This window comes from Vipera berus (genome assembly GCF_964194415.1).
Source record: "Vipera berus genome assembly, chromosome: 1".
Taxonomy (NCBI): domain Eukaryota; kingdom Metazoa; phylum Chordata; class Lepidosauria; order Squamata; family Viperidae; genus Vipera; species Vipera berus.
In genome coordinates, this window is record NC_138202.1 from 2,821,096 (window position 1) to 2,847,861 (window position 26,766).

The 26,766-nt window shown below is 43.7% G+C and overlaps 2 protein-coding genes across 9 annotated transcripts in view; both read left to right on the forward strand.

The window, feature by feature from the left end:
• The window catches only part of LOC308676880 (galectin-9-like), a 52,168-nt gene extending 49,420 nt beyond the window's left edge, over window positions 1–2,748 (forward strand). Inside the window, exons 22-23 of the mRNA XM_081342938.1 lie at window positions 162–321; window positions 2,411–2,748. Coding sequence (XP_081199064.1) covers window positions 162–321; window positions 2,411–2,557 — 307 coding nt within the window. The 3' untranslated portion in view covers window positions 2,558–2,748. The remainder of the gene's footprint in view (window positions 1–161; window positions 322–2,410) is intronic.
• A 10,548-nt stretch (window positions 2,749–13,296) lies between these two features.
• Window positions 13,297–26,766, forward strand: part of LOC308676817 (galectin-9-like) — a 74,866-nt gene continuing 61,396 nt past the window's right edge. For 7 of the 8 annotated variants that reach the window (XR_014028368.1, XR_014028369.1, XR_014028370.1 and 4 more), the window contains exons 1-3: window positions 13,297–13,441; window positions 19,758–19,796; window positions 24,034–24,066. Coding sequence is in view for 5 of the 8 variants with exons in the window: in XM_081342847.1 (XP_081198973.1) it covers window positions 13,391–13,441; window positions 19,758–19,796; window positions 24,034–24,066 (123 nt within the window). In the remaining 3 variants the exon portion in view is untranslated. Of the gene's footprint in view, window positions 13,442–16,628; window positions 16,668–19,757; window positions 19,797–24,033; window positions 24,067–26,766 lie in introns of all 8 variants that reach the window. The other variant, XM_081342848.1, reaches the window with a different exon arrangement.

Genomic DNA, 26,766 nt, shown 5'->3' on the forward strand with positions numbered 1-26,766 from the left:
GGAAAAAGGAACAAGAACTGTTCCCCCCCCCCCTTTAGCCTTCATCCATGGAAGCATCTGGCACGCTACTGTTGGATTAAAAAGTGGGGGAGGAACCAGATTTCCTTTTATTTATTCCAAAGGTCTAGTCTTCAATGTCTGTTTGTTTCTCTCTTTCCAAGGTTTGAAATCAAATTGATGGCTGGCCAGGACATCGCTCTGCGCATTAATCCACGCATGAAAGAGAGAACTGTGGTGCGCAACAGTTTTCTGAATGGCAGGTGGGGACCCGAGGAAAATTACCTGCCCTTTAACCCATTCCAATGTGGCCAGTACTTTGAAGTGAGTTGACTTTGATTCCATTAGGGAGGGGTATTGGCAGGGACTAGGACTAAGTCAGTCCTAGAGGAGATCAACCCTGACTGCTCTTTAGAAGGCCAGATCCTGAAGCTGAAACTCAAAATACTTTGGCCACCTAATGAGAAGGAAGGACTCACTGGAGAAGAGCCTAATGCTGGGAAAGGTGGAGGGCAAGAGAAGAAGGGGACGACAGAGAATGAGGTGGCTGGATGGAGTCACTGAAGCAGTAGGCGTGAGCTTAAATGGACTCGAGAAGGTGGTAGAGGACAGGAAGGCCTGGAGGAATGTTGTCCATGGGGTCGCGATGGGTCGGACACGACTTTGCAGCAAACAACAACAACATTGGCAGGGAGGTCAAAAAAGTCATTATGGCAGCTACAGCTATGCAATTCATTTATCACTCCTATTTTACCCAGTTCAGGCAGACAGACCTGAATTCCAGCAAAGTGGTTGGCTGGTGAGAAGGTAGGCAGGCAGACAGTGGGGAATGGAAAGACAATCCAGCTGGTGCCTTCAGAGGTTATAAGACTCCATCTTCCATAATCCCATAGAATTATCGGTTCTATACCATAGAGCCAGCGTGGTCTAGTGGTTTAGAATGAGGCTAAAAAGCAAGATACTGAGAGTTTAAATCCCAACTTAGCCATGAAAACCAGCTGGGTGACTCTGGGCTAGTCACTCTTTCTCAACCCACCTCAATCAGGTGTAATAATAATAATCTGGTGGAATATGCAGAAGATTTTTAAACAGAGGATAAAGTTTTGTCCGCAACTTTTTTTGTTGGGAATAATTACAGATGCTACAGTTGTGGACACTAAGTTGATGTTGAATTTTATTACGGCAGCAAGACTTTTGATAGGTCAGTATTGGAAGAAAGAGGAACTGCCGACCATAGAAGAGTGGACTTTAAAGGTTTCCGACCTGGCAGAAATGGCGAAGATTTCGGCCTATTTGAAAGATCACTCGCAAGAACGCTATATTATGGAATGGAGAAAATGGATTGAGTTTATCCAGAACAAGTATAGGGTTAAGAAGTTTTATGTAGCATTTGAATAAGTCTTCTTTCTTTTTTTCTTTTTTTCTTTTAGTTTTTTTATATATATTCAATATTACTAAGGTTTGTTTTATCCTATATAAGCTAGAGAGTGATGGATTTTAGAGTTTATAGTTGTTAGTATATGGTTGTTTATGATTGTTTTTTTTTATATACCTTGTATTTAGCTCTGGGAAGTCGGGGGGGAGGGGGGGAGGGGGGAGAGGTAGGGGGGGAGGGAGAAGGGAGGGGGAGGGGGGTTTTAAAGGAAAATTGTATGTTAAAACTTTTCAATAATAATAATAATAATAATAATAATAATAATAATAATAATAATAATAATAATAATAATAATAATAATAATAATAATAATAAACCTTTATTATTTTTTGTGTTGTGGGGAAAATACAAGGAAGGATGTGTATTGAATTTGTTTGCCATCTTGAGTTATTTATTTTTTTAAAAAAATTAATAATAATAAAGGCAGGATACAAATAAACAAATTAAATAAATTCCCAGCTAGCACAGCCTTGAGGAACTGAAATCTGAACCTCTGGAATGCTGGTGGGATAAATAAAATACTCCCCCTAGTGGAGAAGAGTGGAACTGCCACTCCAGAAGGCCATTCAGAATCCCAAAGATGCTTTTTCACAAGGCAACTGGACTTTCTTGTTTTTCTTTGAAGACATTTTGCTTCTCATCCAATGTCTTCAAACATCTTCAAAGAAAAACAAGAAAGTCCAGTTGCCTTGTGAAAAAGCATCTTTGGCATAACTATGACCTGGATGGCTGAGAATCTCCATAGACATTCAGAATCCCTTTGTTATCTCTCACTCTAGAAAATTGTCCTTATGTTGCCCTTTGGGGGGTGGGGGGGAGACAGCAATGTGTGGCAATTGAGAGTCCCCCATCAAAGCACCCACCCCTTATGCATTGGAGGTGTGTAGCAAGCTGCGGATGGTGTGGACTGCAGACCCTGCTCCATGGAGGATCAAATGTGCTGATTTGGCTGCAATAACATCCTTCCTCTCTTCCCAGCTCTCAATCCACTATGACAAGCACGAGTTCCAGGTTTATACCAATGGCCATCCCTTCTTCAACTATGCCCATCGTTATATTCCTATTGAACACATCCGCACTCTCAAGATCACAGGAGACGTGACCCTTTCCTACATCAAGTACTAAGCAATGAGTGGGAAGAGACCAATACAAACAACAGATCCCCTCCTCTTTCTTTCTCTGTCTGCCAGTATACTTAAAATCAAGTGATATACAAGTTCCAGTAAATCAATCAATCAATCAGACACTTAAGAAAAATTGAGATTAAGCAACATCTTCAATAAAACATCTTGAGCAAACAGCGCAACGGGTTTACTTTACTGCCTTCTGAATCTGACATGAAGAGGATACAAAGCATTTCTTTTTAAAAATTGGTGCCCTTCAGATGTATGGGAACAATATTTCTCAAGCTTGGCAAGTTTAAGATGGATGGATATCCCCACCCCCTGTTGGATTCTGATCTAACTTATAATCTACAAATTGCAGGGTGGATGGATTGAAAATGGAGCTTTTCAAAGGTGCAAACAAATTCTCTATTTTCCTAGGACACCCATAACTAGATCAGTTAAAGACCAGGCAGCTCCATTCACACAACTCATTTTAACCTTGGTTAGCTTGGAGGAAGATTAGAGTAAACTCAACCCACGTGGCAAATTTACCATTGATTCCCTCAAACATGAGAATTCAGTAGCCAATTAAATGTATCATGTGGACCCAACCCATATAGTTGGAGTGTCCATTCAAAGGGATTGGTACCCATGTTTTGCTTCAGAATTAGGCCTTCCAGCATCACCCAAGAGGTCCATCTCCAAGCCCCACAGGACAGCCTGATTATACAGCATATGCTGTAGCAGAGAAAAATCAAGATGACTAGTGATGTACCATGTTTCTAGTCCTCTTGAAGACAAAAAAACTGTGCTCATTTTTAGAAAGGCCCAGCAGTTCAAACTCCTCAATAGGCCAGAGGTTTTGCTCTGGGGCTTGAAAAATGTGGCTTCAAACTGCTGGGGAGAATCTACAAAAGCCTGAGAAACAAAAGAGAGTGAATAGATCTGGATCACCATTAGCAATTTCTATAACTTGTTGAACACATGTCAGGTTAGCTGAAATGGCTCTTCTGTGATATACTGCTCCAAGGGAAAATTATCAATGGGATGCATGGATGGATGGAAAGATATAGCTAGAATAAGATGGGCCCTATTTCATTGGCTTCATTCACACAATCTCCAGTTCCCAAAGACATCACATTACGGTTTAGCAGAGGGACTCCAAAACCCCAGTTAGTCTAGATCAGGAGTGTCAAACTCATCACGTCACATGACGTGTTGAAACTTTTTCCGCATTGCCATAGCTGAGTTGGGCGCGGTTTCGGCATGACGCATCCGGCCCGTGGGCTGGCAGTTTGACACCCCTGGTCTAGATAGTTATTGAATCCTACCAACCTGATGGGATTTAGGAAAGCCATTAAGACAGGTCTCCTTGCAGTTATATATAGCTAGTCTTCACTTAACAACCATCACTGGGACTGGCAACTCTCTTACTAAGTGACAGAGTTATGAAGTGAGACATCACACCATGATTTGTGATTATACTGCCAGCTTCTCCATTGATTCTGCTTATTGGAAGTCAGCTGCGATGTGTGCAGAGGGCGGTCATGTGGCGACAAGACATTGTGACAGTCATAAGTGCAAAGACCAGCCGTAAAGTTACACCTTCAACGACACCGTAACTTTGATCAGTAAGTGAGGAAGTTGCTAAGCAAGGTCTACTTCTAGTGGATTATGCTGATTTATGAAATGACATGGTAGGTTGGATGGGTGCATTGTGTGATTGGGCTTTGCTATGTTGGTTATTCTAACCTTTTGGCTGCACCTGGGAATGTAACTAGTTACAAGGGAAGCAGCAGCTCAGCTTGAGCAAAGTAGATAAACCAGTACTGGGCTGAATTTAATAGGAATTTGGCTCTGTGCAGGTCTCTATCCCTTGTTTATTCTGCTCTGGAATTTTCCAGTTGATTTTCTGGCTCCCAAACTGTCAGTCTCTACCTGGCAATAAAATTTCTCTAACCTGCTCTTACCTCTATTTCTGCCGTTGCAGAAGGTCGATGTTAAGACCATGTCATCCACCTTGAGAGCTGGTGCAAAAAAAATGAGTCAGAGTGCTGAATGAACGTGGTTGATTCTTCTCTTTAAAAAGAGATCAAATTTCCAAATTGCATGTCCTTCGGTACACTGTACACTGACGATGTTAGTCTGGTAATGAAACTTCTCCAAGAAAATGGCCAAGCTCAGAGACGACCAAGGAATCCCCAGTTCAATCCAGAGCTATGTATATTTACTTCTATTGGTATGGCTGTTTACGTGTATTCACTTTTATTGGCACAGCTGTTTACTGTTTATGAGCAGCATCAGAGTTACTAAAGGGAAGCTGCATCCTCATTGATCCAGTCACTCTGAAACCTCTGATGAGTCCTCCTCAGATTCTCAAAACGTTTTTCACTTGGGAAAGGCATCACTTGCACGGCTGGTGTGCCCCCAGTTAGAACGATCTTGCATCCATTTCCTGCCCCAGAGATGCTTCAGATTGCATTGGGTGGAGGTGTTCTGTACCAGCCTGCTACCGGCCCTGCAGAAAAAGCAGGGACAACCCCTTTACAAACAGCAAGAGGCTGGAATAAAGCCTGCCAAATTTATTAACATAAAACAGACACCAACCATGAAACAGGAGCTATGAAAAAAGGAACTATTCAAGCGGTTGCCTTCAGCAAACCAGCCCTCCCACGCATTCCCCTTTTATACAGTTCAGGGCATGGCTTCTCTCTGCCTCCTTCCGAGGTGCCCCATTGCCTTCCTCTGTTTACTCCTGATTGACTGCCTCCTGCGTCGGGCGTCCTTGAACAGGGCCAGCTGTGGGTCATCTTCATCCACGCTGTCAGGCTCACACAGCTGGGTCTCCGTGGTGACCAGGTGGGAGGGGCCTGGCTGAGGGCTCTGCGGAGCCTCAAGGCCATCATCAGCAAGCTCTTCAACACCCCCTTCTTCCTCCTCTGAGTCATCTGACCCAACTGCCGAACCCACAGGCTGACCCTGAATCACAACAGGAGGTCCCAGCAGAGCCCCCCAGAGGGAAGGGAGGTAGGGATCCCCCGTGGCTCCTTTGGGGGCTTCAGCCCCAGCCACAAAAGAGGTCTGCCCTGCTCAAGTTCTCCAGCTCCCCCCTGAAAGGGACAGAAGGAAGAGGGGAAGCCGCTGCCTCGACAAGTCAGGTCAGGGAAAGAAATCCAAGTCCAGCCAGAGAGCAACTCAGGCCAGGCCAAAGAGGAAGGCGGGAAGCCCAGCCAGGCTTGGAAGATCCTGAGGCTGCAACCTTCACATGAAAGTGGCATTTATAGGCAGACTTTGATGTCTCAGCCTGGCCTGCCTCTCAGGGCTGGCACAGCAAACTCCCCAGGATAGACTACCAGACACCGAGGAGGGAGGCATGGATTGCATTCTGAAGAATGGGGAATGGGCGAGGTTGAGTTAGACAGGGTGAGTGGGTGTGCGTGTGGGTATGAGTGTGGATGTGGTGCACCAAGCTGAGGTACCACAAAGGGCTGCTGGATGTTTCTGGTCACAAGGCGCACCCTGAAGGAGTGAGGGAAATCTGCCTGGAGACAGAGAAAGCCCGCCAAAACTGAGGTAAGCTGATTCGACCAATCACAGACTGCTGACGTCACCTACGAGCTGTATAAATACCGGCTGTGAGGGGATGCAGTACTTGCTTGCTTTGAGGCACCTGCAAGAAAAGATCATAATTTCGCTTGTGCTTCTGAGCAAAGTCATTCTTTCTCAGTCTTACAAGAAGGGTTTCTATAATTTGGGGTGGGGAGCTGGAGCGTACCCACTAAGTCTAAACCAGGCATGTCCAACCTTTTGCCTTGCCTGGGCTGCATTGGATAAAGAGGAATTAGGTTGGGCAATGTAATATATGAAGAACGACTGCAGGACTTGGGTTTGGCTAGTCTAAAGAAAAGAAAGAAACAGGGGTGACATGATCACAGTATTCCAGTATTTGAGAGGCTGCCACAGAGAAGAGGACATCAAACTATTCTCCAAAGCACCAGAGGGCAGAACAAGAAACAATGGTTGGAAACTGATCAAAGAGAGAAGCAACCTGGAATTATGGAGAAAGTTCCTAACAGTGAGCACAATTAACCAGTGGAACAGCTTGCCACCAGAAATCGTGGGCACTCCATCACTGGAGGTTTTTAAGAAGAGGCTAGACAGTCACTTGTCTCAAAGGGTATAGGTTCTCCTGCTTGAGTGGGGGGCTGGACTAGAAGACCTCCAAGGTCCCTTCCAGATTCTATTCTATTCTATTCTATTCTATTCTATATAGCCTTGGTGGAGCAGTGGGCTAATGCCTCCTTAAGTAACACCAGCTGCCTGCAATTAGTGCAGGTTCGCATCCCACCAGGCTCAAGGTTGACTCAGCCTTCCATCCTTCCGAGGTAGGTAAAATGAGGACCCAGATTGTTGGGGGCAATTAAGCTGACTTTGTAATAATGCCGCTTGGGGGTGTGTGTGAAAGCCCTAATAAGCAGGCATATACATAGAATGAAGGCTACTGCTAAGCTTGTAAGCCGCCCTGAGTCTTCGGAGAAGGGCGGGATATAAATGGAATTAAAATAAATAAATAAATAAAATAAAATAAATATTCTATTCTATTCTATTCTATTCTATTCTATTCTATTCTATTCTATTCTATTCTATTCTATTCTATTCTATTCTATTCTATTCTATTCTATTCTATTCTATTCTATTCTATTCTATTCTATTCTATTCTAGACAATTAACCAGTGGAACAGCTTGCTTTCAGAAATCATGGGTGCTCCATCACTGGAGGTTTTTAAAGAAGAGACTGCACAGTGACTTGTCTGAGATGGTATAGGTTCTCCTGCTTCAGCAGGAGACTGGACTAGAAGACCTCCAAGGTTCCCTTCCAGCTCTATTCTCTTCTTATTCATATAATACTGTTAATGTATATAACTAACAACTTCCTTTAATGTTTCATGATCTTGTGGGGGTCTCATTGCCAGCTGACCAGGGTTGCGAGTTGGACACACCTGATCTCAACATACTGCACAGGTCCTAACAACTTATGGACTCGCTCTTGATTTGAACAAACTGCAGTGGCCCAGGCTTGATGCACACAAATCCTGATAGGATACACTGCCACACCATAATTATAAAGGTCTCCTTTTGTTTCTATTTTGGAGTAGGTTCACTGTTGATGAAGATGGAAGAACTGTAAGTAGCTTCTGTTTATTTTCTGCCTTTGCTTTCTTTCATATTCTTCTTTGATCGGAACAATCACCCCTTTATCTTTCAACCATATCCGTAGAATGGTTACCTTTTGTTTCCTTTAGAGCTTGAGTAGTGACGCGGTGGCTCAGTGGGTTAGGACGCTGAGCTTGTCGATCCGATGGTTGGCAGTTTGGCGGGTCGAATCCCGAGTGCCGCGTAACAGAGTGAGCGCCTGTTACTCATCCCAGCCTCTGCCAACCTAGCAGTTCGAAAGCACGTCAAAATGCAAGTAGAAAAACAGGGACCACTCCGGTGGGAAGGTAGCAGCGTTCCGTGCGCCTTTGGCGTCTAGTCATGCCACATGACCACGGAGACGTCCTCGGACAAGCGCTGGCTCTTCGGCTTTGAAACGGAGATGAGCACCGGCCCCTAGAGTTGGAAACGACTAGCACGCATGTGCGGGGGAACCTTTACCTTTACCTTTTAGTGATGGTGGAGGTAGAATGAGGCCTTTCTTTCTGTTCTGCCATTGCTTTCTTCCATCTTCTTCTTCTGTCTGAACAAGCATCCCTCTTATCTTTCCTCCACCTGCTGGGGTTAGGGCACAGACTGCATGTCCTTCTGACACATACATCTTATACATTTCCTTTTTTAGGTTGCCGACCCCTGGACTAACCAAACCCAAGTCCTGCAGTCGTTCTTCACCATTTATACCAACTTCTCTGAGAAAGTCCTCTCCCTTTTACTGTTAATGAATGTGATCACCCTTCTTGACTTATTTCCCTGATAAATGGCACAATTTAAAAAAAAAAAATCTTCAAGTAGCAAGGAAGCAATTGAGCATTAGCATTCACAATTTGTATTTTTTTTGTATGCCAGTGCTACATGGAAGGAAACTGACGACAACTTCTTGTTACGCTGCTTTTTATTTCCTCAGGTGAGAACAAGCAAGGTAGGTGGTGATTTCAATTGCTGGATGCTGCCGTATTAAAATAGCATTGAAAAAGGAAGAAAGGTGTTGGGAACAATTCAGAAGGGACCCTCCCTAATTTTTCAAAGAATAAAAGGAAAAGAGGGGAATTTTTTTTTTCAGCCTTGCAAGATTCTATTGACGTAATTTTACAGTAAAGATAGTGTAATGTATGGGTCTAATTACAGTACAAGAACTACAGGAGGCGCTGTTGCTGGACAGCGCCGGTAAGAAGCAGCACTGGCGGGAAAACCACGGAAGCCTATTGGCTGACCGCCAGGTGGGAAACCAAGGTTTGAACCTATTGGTCAGTGCCTGCCTGGACAGGTATAAGAAGACCCAGGTAACCCCAGTTCCCCAGTCTTGCTACTACAACCTGCCATCCAATAAAGATTCTGTTGCAGCCATCGCCTATGCGTCTCTTTCTTCCGCGATTTAACAGATAGAATACTTCTGGTAGTGTTTTTGGATTATCTCACTGGGCTAAAAATAATAGATGTGCACATTTTGGAAAAAGGCAATGAGAAACCCATTTCCATGCAGTTCCTAAGAAAACTATATGCTGGGGTCTGGGTGAACGTCCTTGCTTTTTGTCTTGCAGAAATTTCCTTGGCTATCTTGGGAATGAAACCTTGCAAGAAGAAAAGCAGGCTCAAAGAAAGTCAAGAACCTAACAGTTCGGCCTTGAGCTACACATGGAGTCATCACTGTGGAAATGTCCCTGAAGTCACAAGAGCTTGGATGAAGTAGCTGAAATACTTCTCACTGTTTAGCAAACTTGTACATACAGTCCATCTTTCCTTAAACTCTCAGAGCAGAAAAATGCATATATTATATGCAGTCATGCTCTCCTTGTATGTGTTTTGTATGACTTTCATCCTAACTCTTGGAGGGGGATTTCTCTATTTGTAGGCAGTGCATATCCTGTGTGGTATTTTCAATTATCTTAACTACTAAGAGGAATAGAATAGAATAGAATAGAATAGAATAGAATAGAATAGAATAGAATAGAATAGAATAGAATAGAATAGAATAGAATAGAATAGAATAGAATAGAATAGAATAGAATAGAATAGAATAGAATAGAATCTGGAAGGGACCTTGGAGGTCTTCTAGTCCAGCTCCCTGCTCAAGCAGGAGAACCTATACCATCTCAGACAAGTGACTGTGCAATCTCTTCTTAAAAACCTCCAGTAATGGAGAACCCACGACTTCTGAAAGCAAGGTTAATTGTCCTCACTGTTAGGAACTTTCCCCTTAATTCCAGGTTGCTTCTCTCTTTGGTCAGTTTTCAACCATTGTTTCTTGTCCTAACCTCTGGGGCTTTGGAGAATAATTTTTTTTGAATATATTTTGTATTTTATTGAAATCATCCACAACTACATCATAACAATACATCACAGTGCTTATTAAAATTCTTTTTTAAAAAAAATACAAAACGTAATAATAAACATTCTAATGATTTAGACAAGTTGCTGTTACATTGTATAATCAATCCTTCCCGTAACCATCCCTTTTTGTCAACCATTCATACCACGGTCTCCAAGATAAATAATAATCTGTATCCCCCTTATCTTTCAACAGCATGGTCAAACGGTCCGATTCCTCACAATCAATAAATTTCTTGATTAACAGATCCTCGGGAGGACTAACAGAATTCTTCCAATATTGAGCCCATAATATCCGTGCCGCCGCTAACAAATGCGAATATCAAATACCATGCAGATCTATTTAGATTGTCTGGTTTTAAGCCTAACAAAAACGTCTCAGGAGTCAATTTAACAGAATGTCCTAAAATCTCATTCAACCATATATGAAGCCGATGCCAATACTTCCTCGCTTCGCTGCAGGTCCACCACTGGTGGTAATAGGTGCTCTCTCTTTGTGTCAGCCCCTCAAATACTGGAATACTCCTATCATCTCTCCCCTGTTTCTTCTTTTCTTTACACTAGCCCAGGGGTAGGCAACCTCGGCTCTTTTATGACTCGTGGACTTCAACTCCCAGAATTCCTGAGTCAGCTATGAGAGTCCACAAATCATAAAAGAGCCAAGCTTGCCTACCCCTGCACTAGCCAAACCCAAGTCCTGCAGTCGTTCTTCATATGTTTTAGTCTCCAGGCCTTGGATCATCTTAGTTGCTCTTCTCTGAACTTTTCCAAGGTCTCAATATCTTTTCTGTAGTATGGTGACCAAAATATTGGCCGTACCAGTGTGGCTTCAGTAGGGTTTTTTAAACCAGTACTAATACTTCACTTTTTCTTGATTCTATGCCTCTGTTGATAATAATAATAATAATAATAATAATAATAATAATAATAATAATAATAATAATAATAACAACAACAACAACAACAACAACAACAACAACAACAACAATAATAATAATAATAATAATAATAATAATAATAATAATAATAATAATAATAATAAAAAAGTTGGAAGGGACCTTGGAGGTCATCTAGTCCAACCCCCTGCTCAGGCAGGAAACCTTATACCATTTCAGGCAAATGGCTGTCCAGTCCCTTCTTGAAAACCTCCAGTGTTGGAGCATTCACCACCTCTGGAGGCAGATTGTTCCACTGGTTAATTGTTCTGTCAGGAAGTTTCTCCTTAGTTCTAGGTTGCTTCTCTCCTTGACTAGTTTCCATCCATTGCTTCTTGTCCTGCTTTCAGGTGCTTTGGAGAATAGCTTGACTCCCTCTTCTTTGGGGCAGCCCCTCAAATATTGCAACACTGCCATCATGTCCCCCCTCATCCTTCTCTTCATTAAACTACACGTACCCAATTCCAGCAACCGTTCCCTATGATACATTATGTGACTGGCTTCATCCTGTTTAGGACTTTCCAGATGTAGGAAGTTAGATGTTATTTGAAATGGTTCACAATTTGTATTACAATGCTGAGCACCAGAATCTAGATGTCTCCTTAAACTAATGTACTGTTGTCTAAAATGAAATTGGGCATGGGTTCAATTCCTAGTAGAAGTTTAAACCCCATTTAATAATATATGGCTATCATACAGTATGTCTGAAGAATCCCAAATAGGATTCTGCTGGTAGGCAAGTCTTATTATTTATTTATTTATTTATTAATTTAATTTATATACCGCCCTTCTCCCGGAGGACTCAGGGCGGTAAACAGGGCAATACATAAAAACTAGATACAAAAATTAAAAATTATTAAAACGTGATTAAACAATGCCCATAATAAATTAATACAGATTAAAAATTGAAGTCCATTTATAAAAATCCCACCCCGTCCCATCAGGCCAGGCCAGCTTGTTTAAAGAGATGGGTTTTAAGATCGCGCCGGAAGGAGCGGAGATCGGGCGCCATCCGGAGCTCGACCGGAAGATGGTTCCATAAATCCGGTGCACCCACAGAGAACGCCCTCCCCCTGGGGGCCACCAGTCGGCATTCTTTGACCGGTGGCACCCTGAGGAGGCCCTCTCTGTGGGAGCGTACTGGGCGGAGGGAAGTTGACGCCGGCTGCAGGTGCTCCCCAAGGTATTCCGGACCCATGCCATGAAGGGCTTTATAGGTCATTACTAACACCTTGAACCTCACTCGGAAGACAACTGGTAGCCAATGCAGCTCGCGGAGCAAAGGTGTGACATGGGAGTATCGGGAAACTCCCAATACAACTCTCGCGGCTGCATTCTGTACCAGTTGGAGCCTCCGAGTGGTCTTCAAGGGTAGCCCCATGTAGAGAGCGTTGCAGTAATCAAGACAAGAGGTCACGAGCGCATGAGTGACCGTACGTAAGGCATCCCGGTCTAGATAGGGCCGCAACTGGCACACCAGGCGAACCTGGGCGAAGGCCCCCCTAGTCACAGCTACTATATCGTCTTCTAGGGAGAGCTGTGAATCTAGGAGGACTCCCAAGTTGCGAGCCCTATCTACAGGAGGTAATAACTCACCCCCCATAGTGAGGGGTGGGATATCCTGAATATCCCGAGATGCCGGTACGCACAGCCACTCAGTCTTGTCAGGGTTGAGTCGAAGCCTGTTCCTCCCCATCCAGACCCGGACCGCCTCCAGGCACCGGGACATCACGTCGAGGGCATCACTGGGGTGGTTTGGGGTCGAAATGAAAAGTTGGGTATCATCAGCATACTGATGATACCCAACTCCAAAACCACGAATGATCTCACCCAGCGGTTTCATGTAGATGTTGAACAGGAGAGGCGAGAGGACCGACCCCTGAGGGACTCCACAAACGAGAGGCCTCGCGGTTCCATGCAGGACTCATTAATTATTTTTATCTCATTATCCTCAGAACCAGAACTGCACTCAAGGTACAATAAAAATAATCTAATAAAAATAATAAAGTGAAGTGTTAAATGTTGGAGTAGGATCAGGCAAATCCTGGTTATGGGGCACTTTCAGCCATGAAGTTTCCATCAGTGACTTTGGTTTAATCACTCACTTAGTCCAATTTTGTATGGTGACATTAGAGGAAAATTGCTGTACAAAAAGACCCAACCTCTGTCTTTTAGCTTCAATTTGAACATGGATGATAGAATAATTGTGCATGATGCAATAGAAGTTTAATATTTCCTTGTAAATCAAGTAACAAAAGAGTCATTGGATTTGGGCAATGATGCCTGCAGATTAATGTGTTAAAAAGTGGCAATGGAGCAGAATAAAGTCACTTAGAAGAACAGCAAGGACCAGAAGAGCTGACCAGCAAGAAAAGGGAATGTGTCTCCTTTTAATCTTTGTTTCGACGTTTACACTTTCTGCACATGGGGTAAGGCTAAATTTTCTGGGTTGCAACTAGGATGTCTGTAAATGCAATCAATAAGCATTTTGTTGAGTTTGTCCCCCTGCTTTAATGAATACTTTTCTTCAGGAAGGGGTTGAAAAATCAGCCAGAAGGCTTTGAGTACTCAGTCTTTTAATCATTGGGAATTCAACTGTACCAGAGGTTCTGAATTCAGATTAGCATCCTATTCTCTGGATTGGCTTTCTCAATGTTAGACTTAGCATGAGTGTCAGATGAAACCCCTTGTTGGACCTACTGAGTTGGAACAATGCAAAATGCTTAAAATTATTTTGGTTGAACAGAAATCAGTAACTGCCAGGACCCACCCCAAACCATGTCTTAGGAAGACAAAACTCTTGGAGCCAAATCTAGTCCAAAAGGAATCTTTACTATGACATGCTTGGTTGTAGGAATACAAGACAGGACTTAATATTGTTCTACAAACTAAACCCTTATAAAGAGTTCCCGGTTCAACCCCCCCTTAACCCCATTTGGTCAGCCCCCCATCATTTACCTCGTATCATCCCTCTCGTGGGAAAAAGGAACTTAGGACCTTTTATGTTTATTGCTCTCTTCCGTGACACAAGCCAGGTGCTCCTACCCTAACCCCCCCTTATGTTCCCCCAGTTCAAAAGGCTTCTCTTTTCCTTTGAAATGCCTAATACAGGCTCAATACACATTCGTTTCTTCCTCCTCGGGAGATGGCAAAATCCAAGAACAACGTTTTAAACATACATTTATGAATATGATATAAATGGATTCTGACAGTAACTGTGCAAGGTTATGGGAAAAGTTTGAGATAAATAAAAATAAGGGATAGAGCAAAATTCACAGGTTCTTTGGCACCTGAGCTGCATATCTTATGTGGTTATGTTACTTGTAAATATCTAAAGAAGCTTAATGTTTGACTTTTAATTCACATATTGTGTCAAGACTTATTTTGGATACCAAAAAACTTTATGTATTTACTTGGCTACGTCAAGAAAAACTTGGAGACAATGCTTGGACGAAGGGCCGCAGTACTGGGGGCAGACAGATCCCTTTTTACGGTTTTTATTCTGCAGTGGAGTCTAACTGGAAAAGGATGTAGCAATTTCTCAATAGCTACTGGATTCATTTTCCCAAGTGCTTCTGATCCAAATTTAATTGGTTTGGCCCATGTTTTTTTTTGAAGAAAGAAACTGAAGGAGATTTTAGTGAAAGAGAGAGTTATCTTAGTTTTAATTTAATTTATTAGATTTATATACCGCCCTTTCCCGAAGGGATATCTGGCCAATAATATACTGATCTTACATAGAAAAGAGAAATCTCAAGTTCTTAGACAGACATGTCAAACACAAGGCCCGAGGGCCAGATCCGGCCCACGAAGTGGTTTCATGCGGCCCGCGAAGCCATCCTGGCAACAGTGAGGGAAGGGCCCCCACTGCCTTGGCCCTGGCCCAGAGACCCTCCTTCTGCCACAGACCCTCAGATCTGTCCCACTCCTGCCCAGGCCCCCATAGGCACCCTTGAGGCCAACGATGTAGAGCTGGCCACGCCCACCCAGTAGACCATACGCACTCTAGCCACGCCCACCCAGTAGGCCACACCCATCCTGGCCATACCCACCCAGCCCCTTCAGGGCAACCGCAATGCTGATGCGGCCCTCCATGAAATTGAGTTTGACACCCCTGTTCTTAGAGAAGGAGATAGATATTCTAGCCATCTATGTCTTTATATCTGTTTGACATATCTGTACATGGAACAGACTTCTTTAACCATAGTTTGAATTTACCATGGTGCTGGAAAAAAAAACTTTGACTGTCCTCAAAGTTACAGTCATCACACTATCCCTGCAGTCATGTGATCATGATTCGGGTGCTTGGCAACTAGCTTGCATTTATGATGATTGCAGTGATCTGAGGTAGTGATTGTGATTGTGATCTACAACCTTCTGACAATCAAAGTCAATGGAGGAAGCCACATTATCTTAACAATTCATTTAACAACTGCAGTGATTCACTTAACCATGGCAAAAAAAGATCATAAAATGGGACACAACTCACTTAACAATTGTCTTGCTTAGCAACAGAAATGTTGGTCTCATAAGTCGAGGACTATGCTGAAGTCTACTGCATTTTCCTTTTTAGTAAAATTTTGGCAGCATGGTTGAAAATCTTGTGTCTCCTTTTGAAACAGAAGTGCAGATGTATTTTTCTATATCCTGTGCACATTAGGTTCTCAAACGTGATGTCTTCCAGATTTACCAGTCTGTAATTCTCAATATAGAAGGGACGTGGTGGCTCAGTGGGTTAGGACGCTGAGCTTGTCGATCAGAAGGTCGGCAGTTTGGCGGGTCAAATCCCAAGTGCCACGTAACAGAGTGAGCGCCTGTTACTCGTCCCAGCTTCTGCCAACCTAGCAGTTCGAAAGCACGTAAAAATGCAAGTAGAAAAATAGGGACCACTACGGTGGGAAGGTAACAGCATTCCGTGCGCCTTTGGCATCTAGTCATGCCGGCCACATGACCACGGAGACGTCCTTGGACAAACGCTGGCTCTTCAACTTTGAAACGGAGATGAGCACCGGCCCCTAGAGTCGGAAACGACTAGCACACATGTGCGGGGGAACCTTTACCTTTACCTTTAATTCTCAATATAACATGCTGAGAATTTTGTTATAGTCCAATACATCTGGAGGATACCATATTTGGGGATACTGCATTTTGCTATGGTTGACAATTCTAAGGGCGATAATGCCTGACTCCTTGTCAACCTATTGTCCAAAGCAACTAAAGGCAGGACAAGAAGCAATGGTTGGAAACTAATCAAGGAGAGAAGCAATCTAGAACTAAGGAGAAACAATTAATGGAACAACTTGCTTCCAGAAACTGAGGGTGTTTCAACACTGGACATTTTTAAGAAGAGATTGGCCAACCATGTGTCTAAAATGGTATAGGGTTTTCTGCCTCCGAGGTCCCTTCCAACTCTTGTTATTCCTCTGTATGTTTCTTTGTGTTTCAAAAATAACTACTGTATTTCTAAAATGTGCACAAAAATTCTGGTGTCTTCTTCCTTTTCCTCATTTTGCTGATGGTGTAATTCTTCTTTGATTTGCAAATGGGCAAATGACTATAAGAAAACCAGTTATCAGAAACTGCAACAGTAAGGAGATTTTCTTGTTTTCTTTTCAGTATAACTATGCAGAGGCTAATGCTGATGCAGAATATATGGTAAGTAGGTTACATTAGGCTGTATGTCCTGATATTTCCTTTGGCAGAATGTACAGTATATGTAGAAGACCACTCGGAGGCTCCAACTGGTACAGAATGCAGCCGCAAGAGTTGTGTTGGGGGTTTCCCGATACTCCCATGTTACACTTCTGCTCCGCGAGCTGCATTGGCTTCCAGTTGTCTTCCGGGTGAGATTCAAGGTGCTGGTAATGACCTACAAAGCCCTATATGGCATGGGTCCAGAATACCTTAGGGAGCACCTGCGGCCGGCATTAACTTCCCTCCGCCCAGTACGCTCCCACAGAGAGGGCCTCCTCAGGGTTCCACCAGTCAAAGAATGTCGACTGGTGGCCCCCAGGGGGAGGGCGTTCTCTGTGGGCGCGCCGGATTTATGGAACCATCTTCCGGTTGAGCTCCGGATGGCGCCTGACCTCCGCTCCTTCCGGCGCGATCTAAAGACTTATCTCTTCGAACAAGCTGGCCTGGCCTGATGGGATGGGGTTGGGTTTTACTACTTTTAATGTGTTTTAACCTATTGTAAGAGTTGTGGGCACTATGTTTAATCTCTTTTAATTTTTGTATTCTGTCTTTTAACATGTACTGCCCTGTTCATTGCCCTGAGTCCTCCGGGAGAAGGGCGGTATACAAATAAAATTAATAAATAAATAAATAATAAATATGTCCCTTTTTCTCCAAAAACAGCTCAAAGTTGCATCTAGTTTTAGAGAGAAAAGTCAGTATAAATCACTCAGTCCATAATAGTCTGCAAGAGTTTCCTCTCTGGTGTTGTTGCTCAATTGATGGGCAATGCAGATAGCCTCTGCCTGAGAATTTTGGGAGGCAGAAATTATTTTGGGGAGGCACACTTCCCTTTGTTAAATCAACTGAAAGAGTAGGTTGTAATCCTCCCTCATCTAGGAGACTTTGGGCCAATCACTCTCTTTCAGCCCTGTTGTTGTTGTTGTTAGCTGCGAAGTCGTGTCCGACCCATCGCGACCCTATGGACAACGTTCCTCCAGGCCTTCCTGTCTTCTACCATCTTCTGGAGTCCATTTAGGCTCACGTCTACTGCTTCAGTGACTCCATCCAGCCACCTCATTCTCTGTCGTCCCCTTCTTCTCTTGCCCTCAATCTTTCCCAGCATTGGGCTCTTCTCCAGTGAGTCCTTCCTTCTCATTAGGTGGTCAAAGATTTGAGTTTCCACTTCAGGATCTGGCCTTCTAAAGAGCAGTCAGGGTTGATCTCCTCTAGGACTGACCGGTTTGATCACCTTGCAGTCCAAGGGACTCGCAGGAGTCTTCTCCAGCACCACAGTTCAAAGGCCTCAATTCTTTGGTGCTCAGCCTTTTTTATGGTCCAACTTTCACTGCCATACATTGCAACTGGGAAGACCATAGCCTTGACTATACGCACTTTTGTTGACAGGGTGATGTCTCTGCTTTTTAGTGTGCTGTCTAGATTTGCCATGGCTTTCCTCCAGAGGAGCAAGCGTCTTTTAATTTCAGCCCTAGGAAGGAGGTAATGATGTTACTAAGAAAACTGTATGGATTTGTGCAGGAAATCTCCGGGAGTCATATTTCTAAGGGCTGCTCTCACAGTGGCAAATGCTGCTTCAGTCCCAGTAAAGGCTTATCACTTTTTAAAGATATAATTGTGAAGGCTTCTGTAACTGGAACTAGAAAAAGAAAAAACCATGGTGCTGGAAAAAAAAACTTTGACTGTCCTCAAAGTTACAGTCATCACACTATCCCTGCAGTCATGTGATCATGATTCGGGTGCTTGGCAACTAGCTTGCATTTATGATGATTGCAGTGATCTGAGGTAGTGATTGTGATTGTGATCTACAACCTTCTGACAATCAAAGTCAATGGAGGAAGCCACATTATCTTAACAATTCATTTAACAACTGCAGTGATTCACTTAACCATGGCAAAAAAAGATCATAAAATGGGACACAACTCACTTAACAATTGTCTTGCTTAGCAACAGAAATGTTGGTCTCATAAGTCGAGGACTATGCTGAAGTCTACTGCATTTTCCTTTTTAGTAAAATTTTGGCAGCATGGTTGAAAATCTTGTGTCTCCTTTTGAAACAGAAGTGCAGATGTATTTTTCTATATCCTGTGCACATTAGGTTCTCAAACGTGATGTCTTCCAGATTTACCAGTCTGTAATTCTCAATATAGAAGGGACGTGGTGGCTCAGTGGGTTAGGACGCTGAGCTTGTCGATCAGAAGGTCGGCAGTTTGGCGGGTCAAATCCCAAGTGCCACGTAACAGAGTGAGCGCCTGTTACTCGTCCCAGCTTCTGCCAACCTAGCAGTTCGAAAGCACGTAAAAATGCAAGTAGAAAAATAGGGACCACTACGGTGGGAAGGTAACAGCATTCCGTGCGCCTTTGGCATCTAGTCATGCCGGCCACATGACCACGGAGACGTCCTTGGACAAACGCTGGCTCTTCAACTTTGAAACGGAGATGAGCACCGGCCCCTAGAGTCGGAAACGACTAGCACACATGTGCGGGGGAACCTTTACCTTTACCTTTAATTCTCAATATAACATGCTGAGAATTTTGTTATAGTCCAATACATCTGGAGGATACCATATTTGGGGATACTGCATTTTGCTATGGTTGACAATTCTAAGGGCGATAATGCCTGACTCCTTGTCAACCTATTGTCCAAAGCAACTAAAGGCAGGACAAGAAGCAATGGTTGGAAACTAATCAAGGAGAGAAGCAATCTAGAACTAAGGAGAAACAATTAATGGAACAACTTGCTTCCAGAAACTGAGGGTGTTTCAACACTGGACATTTTTAAGAAGAGATTGGCCAACCATGTGTCTAAAATGGTATAGGGTTTTCTGCCTCCGAGGTCCCTTCCAACTCTTGTTATTCCTCTGTATGTTTCTTTGTGTTTCAAAAATAACTACTGTATTTCTAAAATGTGCACAAAAATTCTGGTGTCTTCTTCCTTTTCCTCATTTTGCTGATGGTGTAATTCTTCTTTGATTTGCAAATGGGCAAATGACTATAAGAAAACCAGTTATCAGAAACTGCAACAGTAAGGAGATTTTCTTGTTTTCTTTTCAGTATAACTATGCAGAGGCTAATGCTGATGCAGAATATATGGTAAGTAGGTTACATTAGGCTGTATGTCCTGATATTTCCTTTGGCAGAATGTACAGTATATGTAGAAGACCACTCGGAGGCTCCAACTGGTACAGAATGCAGCCGCAAGAGTTGTGTTGGGGGTTTCCCGATACTCCCATGTTACACTTCTGCTCCGCGAGCTGCATTGGCTTCCAGTTGTCTTCCGGGTGAGATTCAAGGTGCTGGTAATGACCTACAAAGCCCTATATGGCATGGGTCCAGAATACCTTAGGGAGCACCTGCGGCCGGCATTAACTTCCCTCCGCCCAGTACGCTCCCACAGAGAGGGCCTCCTCAGGGTTCCACCAGTCAAAGAATGTCGACTGGTGGCCCCCAGGGGGAGGGCGTTCTCTGTGGGCGCGCCGGATTTATGGAACCATCTTCCGGTTGAGCTCCGGATGGCGCCTGACCTCCGCTCCTTCCGGCGCGATCTAAAGACTTATCTCTTCGAACAAGCTGGCCTGGCCTGATGGGATGGGGTTGGGTTTTACTACTTTTAATGTGTTTTAACCTATTGTAAGAGTTGTGGGCACTATGTTTAATCTCTTTTAATTTTTGTATTCTGTCTTTTAACATGTACTGCCCTGTTCATTGCCCTGAGTCCTCCGGGAGAAGGGCGGTATACAAATAAAATTAATAAATAAATAAATAATAAATATGTCCCTTTTTCTCCAAAAACAGCTCAAAGTTGCATCTAGTTTTAGAGAGAAAAGTCAGTATAAATCACTCAGTCCATAATAGTCTGCAAGAGTTTCCTCTCTGGTGTTGTTGCTCAATTGATGGGCAATGCAGATAGCCTCTGCCTGAGAATTTTGGGAGGCAGAAATTATTTTGGGGAGGCACACTTCCCTTTGTTAAATCAACTGAAAGAGTAGGTTGTAATCCTCCCTCATCTAGGAGACTTTGGGCCAATCACTCTCTTTCAGCCCTGTTGTTGTTGTTGTTAGCTGCGAAGTCGTGTCCGACCCATCGCGACCCTATGGACAACGTTCCTCCAGGCCTTCCTGTCTTCTACCATCTTCTGGAGTCCATTTAGGCTCACGTCTACTGCTTCAGTGACTCCATCCAGCCACCTCATTCTCTGTCGTCCCCTTCTTCTCTTGCCCTCAATCTTTCCCAGCATTGGGCTCTTCTCCAGTGAGTCCTTCCTTCTCATTAGGTGGTCAAAGATTTGAGTTTCCACTTCAGGATCTGGCCTTCTAAAGAGCAGTCAGGGTTGATCTCCTCTAGGACTGACCGGTTTGATCACCTTGCAGTCCAAGGGACTCGCAGGAGTCTTCTCCAGCACCACAGTTCAAAGGCCTCAATTCTTTGGTGCTCAGCCTTTTTTATGGTCCAACTTTCACTGCCATACATTGCAACTGGGAAGACCATAGCCTTGACTATACGCACTTTTGTTGACAGGGTGATGTCTCTGCTTTTTAGTGTGCTGTCTAGATTTGCCATGGCTTTCCTCCAGAGGAGCAAGCGTCTTTTAATTTCAGCCCTAGGAAGGAGGTAATGATGTTACTAAGAAAACTGTATGGATTTGTGCAGGAAATCTCCGGGAGTCATATTTCTAAGGGCTGCTCTCACAGTGGCAAATGCTGCTTCAGTCCCAGTAAAGGCTTATCACTTTTTAAAGATATAATTGTGAAGGCTTCTGTAACTGGAACTAGAAAAAGAAAAAAAAATTGTGTAGCCTTGCCTAACTATTGCTATCTCGCTTTTCTAGTCAGAGTTTGTGTCAGGGACAAAATTCATGCAAGCGTGAGAAACATGTACATGGATGTGATGTACTGAAAGAGGGGATAAGGGAATGTACAGTAAAGATTGATGTCTTCCTTATATTGTAATAACTCTATTGTCTGATTTTCATTGGCTAACAAAGTTTATAAAGCGTTTTTACTAACTTTCTAAGGTGGGGCACTTCTGAACATAACTGCTGCCAGTATTCAGATTGTGTTCCCGCCCAGGACTTATTTTGATCACAAATAAAGTACTGTTCCTTTAAGAAGCCTCTGCTTGAGTTCTCATGATTGGATTTTTATGATTTCTCAAGTCTGGCCAAGGGCCAGCCACCTTACAATTGTAAAAAAAAAGTGTAACATTACTATAATCATTTATGTCTTTAAAAGGGGCATTTGGGGCAGTGGATTAGGACGCTGAGCTTGTCGATCAGAAGGTCGGCAGTTTGGCGGGTCGAATCCTGAGTGCCGCATAACAGAGTGAGCGCCTGTTACTCGTCCCAGCTTCTGCCAACCTAGCAGTTCGAAAGCACGTAAAAATGCAAGTAGAAAAATAAGGACCACTACGGTGGGAAGGTAACAGCGTTCCATGCGCCTTTGGCGTCTAGTCATGCCGGCCACATGACCACGGAGACGTCCTCAGACAAGCGCTGGCTCTTTGGCTTTGAAACGGAGATGAGCACCGGCCCCTAGAGTCGGAAACAACTAGCACGCATGTGCGGGGGAACCTTTACCTTTAAGTTGATCCAGATCCATGTTTCTCTGAAGAGTCCATTGGGGGAATAGGGAAAATGAGTGAAGAAGTCCTGGATGACCCCTCTGCTGAGTTATGGGCACAAATGATTACCTAACCAGGCTTAGTCCCAATAACAGATCCAAATAAAAGTCAGTGTCAGGTTTCTGAGGGGTCTCTTCTGATTAATATTATATTACCAGAGATAGAAAAGTATTAGATTATATTACCAGAGATACAAAAGTATTAGGAAGCAAAGAAAAACCTGACTGACTACATCTTCTCATCAGACAGAATACAAAAAGGGGAAAAAAAGTAAAGTGAGAAAACTTTTGTAGACATGCGCACTGAACAGCAGTGCTAGGCATGAAACCATAACATGGCTGGACATGTGACAATCACCCTGGTTACATTGATAAGGTTACTATGCAGCTGGCAGAGAAACAAAGTGAGACGTGCGGAGCTGACAAACACTTAAAAAACAACGCAGTGACATGGCTGAAGAAGCATTTTAGAGTTAGGCCACGTCTAAATGAAGGATATAGGCATACAGCATACTTTGTCCTTTTGTAATAGTTTCCCTTTCTTTAGATCCAATATTTAAAGATTGTGTATCAAAAGAGTTTTCCATTCCAGGCATATTTTAAGAAGAAAGAAAGGCGACCTTGAAGTTGCCCAAGATATCAGTCTGAGAGAGTGGAAGCAGAAGTACCGTACTTTCCTTCTATGCTGAAGTTTATTAGTATTTTATTTATTTATTATTATCATTTATTAATTTAATTTGTATACCGCCCTTCTCCCGAAGGACTCAGGGCGGTGAACAGTGCAAGACATATTAAAAAACGAGATACAAAAATTAAAAGTGATTAAACAACAATGCCCATGAATAAGTTAGTACACATTAAAAAAGTTAAAACAGATTTATAAAACCCGACCCCATCCCATCCCTTTCCCTTTCAGAGAAAATAATTATTTCTAAAATATGCACATATTCACGAACAATCCTGTGCTTTGTTTCTCCTCATTTTTATTTTTAATTGTGTAATTTCTCTCCGTCTTAAAGGTAAAAGGTAAAGGTTCCCCCGCACATGCGTGCTAGTTGTTTCCGACTCTAGGGGGCGGTGCTCATCTCCGTTTCAAAGCCGAAGAGCCAGCGCTTGTCCGAGGACGTCTCCGTGGTCATGTGGCCGGCATGACTAGATGCCAAAGGCGCACGGAACGCTGTTACCTTCCCACCGTAGTGGTCCCTATTTTTCTCCTTGCATTTTTATGTGCTTTCGAACTGCTAGGTTGGCAGAAGCTGGGACGAGTAACAGGCGCTCACTCTGCTACGCGGCACTCAGGATTCGACCTGCCAAACTGCCGACCTTCTGATCGACAAGCTCAGCGTCCTAACCCACTGAGCCACCGCGTCCCTTTTCTTTCCATCTTACAAATGGGCAAATGGCTACTAGAAAAGCAGTAACCAAAAACTGCCTATCTAAGATTTAAGAGTAAAGAACTTTTCACGCTTCTGGTGGGCGCGAAGAGACTCAAGACTGATGATGAGCTTCACCCCAATGCCTGGGCTCAGACTGGTCACCTCTTATAGTCCCAAAATACTATTAATTAATTGATGTCACTTCATTTTTTAGTAAGAATTATATGTTTCCTACTTGGAGAATGCAGCCATTCATGTGTGTGTTATCTAGTGATGGATCAGTTGGGGAACCTGGATATGTTAGGATCAGACTGATACCCTTCTTTTCCCCTGTAGGAAAATGGCGATGTAGTGATGGCAAAAGTTATGGTAAGTAATTCGTTCTATATCTTATGCTCTTTGCTTGGATATTCTCAGTCCTTCATAACCAAATTTCCTGGAGGGTAAAAAGCAACTAGGGATTCTTATTTCCACCCACACTCATCAAACACCAGGGTGCCACCGATCAGAGAATGTCGATTGGTGGCCCCCAGGGGGAGATCCTTCTCTGTGGGCGCCCCGGAGCTATGGAATCAGTTACCGGTTGAGCTCCGGACGGCGCCCGATCTTCGCTCCTTTTGCCGCGAGCTAAAAACATTCTTATTCGAACAAGCCGGCCTGGCCTGATGGGGGATTGGTGGGGTTTTTTTACTGTTGTTTTATTGGGGTTTTAATATTGTATTGACTGTTTTTTTAGTGGGCATGTATTTAATGCTTTTTTTAATTTTTGTAATTCTGTATTTTTATTCTTGCCCTGTTCACCGCCCTGAGTCCTTCGGGAGAAGGGCGGTATAGAAATATTATTAAATAAATAAATAAATAAATTCCTATTTTCTGCCATGAATTTGAGCTCCTTCATTTTTAAATTAAACACACCTCCACTTCCATGCTTAACGGATCAATTCCACTCCAGAAAATAACAAAAAGGGAGCCACAAACCTCCGGGAAAATTGCACCGCATTCTCCATTCCAGCATGTCCCCACAGCTCCCTTTTCTACATGTAGGCAGAGGGCCACCCGTGGACTGCCAATGCTCTTTAGATAGCCCCACTTCAGCCAGTTCCCCCCCCAGCCAGCTCCACCTTGCCAGCAGGCATCTTATCACCCCCCTCGTGTCCCCTCACCAGTCACCGGCATTAAGAGATTTCAAATTTTGGCCTTGGTTCCAAAGCAGCCAATGGCCTCTAGTCTGTTGGCCTTGCTGTGAGCTAATTGGTCACAGGGGCCAGGGTGAGGTGGGAAAGAGGGTAGGCATAGGCCCCTCCCATCATCCCTTGCACCATATTTATTTATTTATTATTTATTTATTAATTTGATTTATATACTGCCCTTCTCCCGAAGGACTCAGGGCAGTGTACAGGGCAATAAGATGCAATAAAAATACAATATATAAAAGTTATTTATTTATTTATTTATTTATTTGTTTTTATAAACCGCCCTTCTCCCGAGGGACTCGGGGCGGTGTACAGAATAAGGTAGGTATACAGATTGAACAATAGTGAAAAAACAATAGTAAAAACAAACTGGGACCCCAATTAGAGCTATCAGGCCAGGCCGGACTGCTGGAACAGGTAAGTTTTTAAGTCGCGCCGGAAGGTGCGGAGGTCGGGGGCCATCCGGATTTTGGTTGGCAAGCTGTTCCAGAGGGCTGGCGCACCCACTGAGAATGCCCTCCCCCTGGGGGCCACCAGCCGACATTCCTTGAGCGGTGGCACCCTGAGGAGGCCCTCTCTGTGGGAGCGCACAGGACGGTGGGGTGCTGACATTGGCAGAAGGTGCTCCCGTAGGTAGTCCGGACCCATGCCATGTAGGGCTTTGTATGTCATTGTTAGCACCTTGAACTTTAATGAGAATTAAATAAAATAGCCCAATTACAATAAAAAGTTAATTAAAATTACAATTAAAACACCCCAACCCATCAGGCCAGGCCGGCTTGTTCAAATAGGTGAGTTTTCAGGTCATGGCGGAAAGAGCGAAGGTCAGGAGCCATCCGGAGCTCAACCGGTAAATGATTCCAAAGATCTGGCGTGCCCACAGAGAACGCACTCCCCCTGGGGGCCACCATATAACGTTTGGGTTTCTGGAAAGTGTAGTCAGAAAAATGTTGAGCTGTCCACAACTTGCCAAATTTCATCCCTTAGGAGTCAGGCATCCTGGCATTGTGTATGTTACTTGATTTGAATTACTTTGATTCAAGAATGGTTGCCAGTTTTGCCCAATTGATGGCTACAAAGAGACACAGGTGTTTGAGTCGTGTCCAGATGAGGAGGAGAGAAGCAAAGGAGAAGGAAGGAGGGAGGGAGGTGAAATTGAAAGGGAAACAGTTTCCCAATGACAGAGATATCCTGGGCCAAGAAAGTTCTGATACACTGGTTGGTTCACAGAACCTGCAATTCACAAAATGCAGTAGGTGCCTTCAAATAACCCTGAGTCCCACACTCTCTCTTTTGGGGGTCTGTGTCAGCAAAGACATTATGAAACTTTCCAAGCGTTGCTGGAATTGGGTATGTGTAGTTTAACAAAGAGAAGAGTGAGGGGTGACATGATAGCAGTGTTCCAATATCTCAGGGGCTGCCCCAAAGAAGAGGGAGTCAAGCTATTCTCCAAAGCACCTGTAAGCCGGACAAGAAGCAACAGATGGAAACTAGTCAAGGAGAGAAGCAACCTAGAACTAAGGAGAAACTTCCTGACAGTTAGAACAATTAACCAGTGGAACAACCTGCCTCCAGAAGTGGTGAATGCTCCAACACTGGAAGTTTTTAAGAAGAGACTGGCCAGCCATTTGTCTGGAATGGTATAGGGTTTCCTGCCTGAGCAGGGGGTTGGGCTAGATGACCTCCAAGGTCCCTTCCAACTTATTATTATTATTAAGGGGACCCTTTTGGAATAGAGGAGGGGGCCTATGTAGAGCTTCTTCTTTAGTGAACCGTTTCTCAACCTTAGCAGTTTTAAGATGTGTGGACTACAAAATTCCCCAGCTAAGAAAGGGAAGTTATTGGAAGTTATACAGTATAGACCTGCATTGACCCA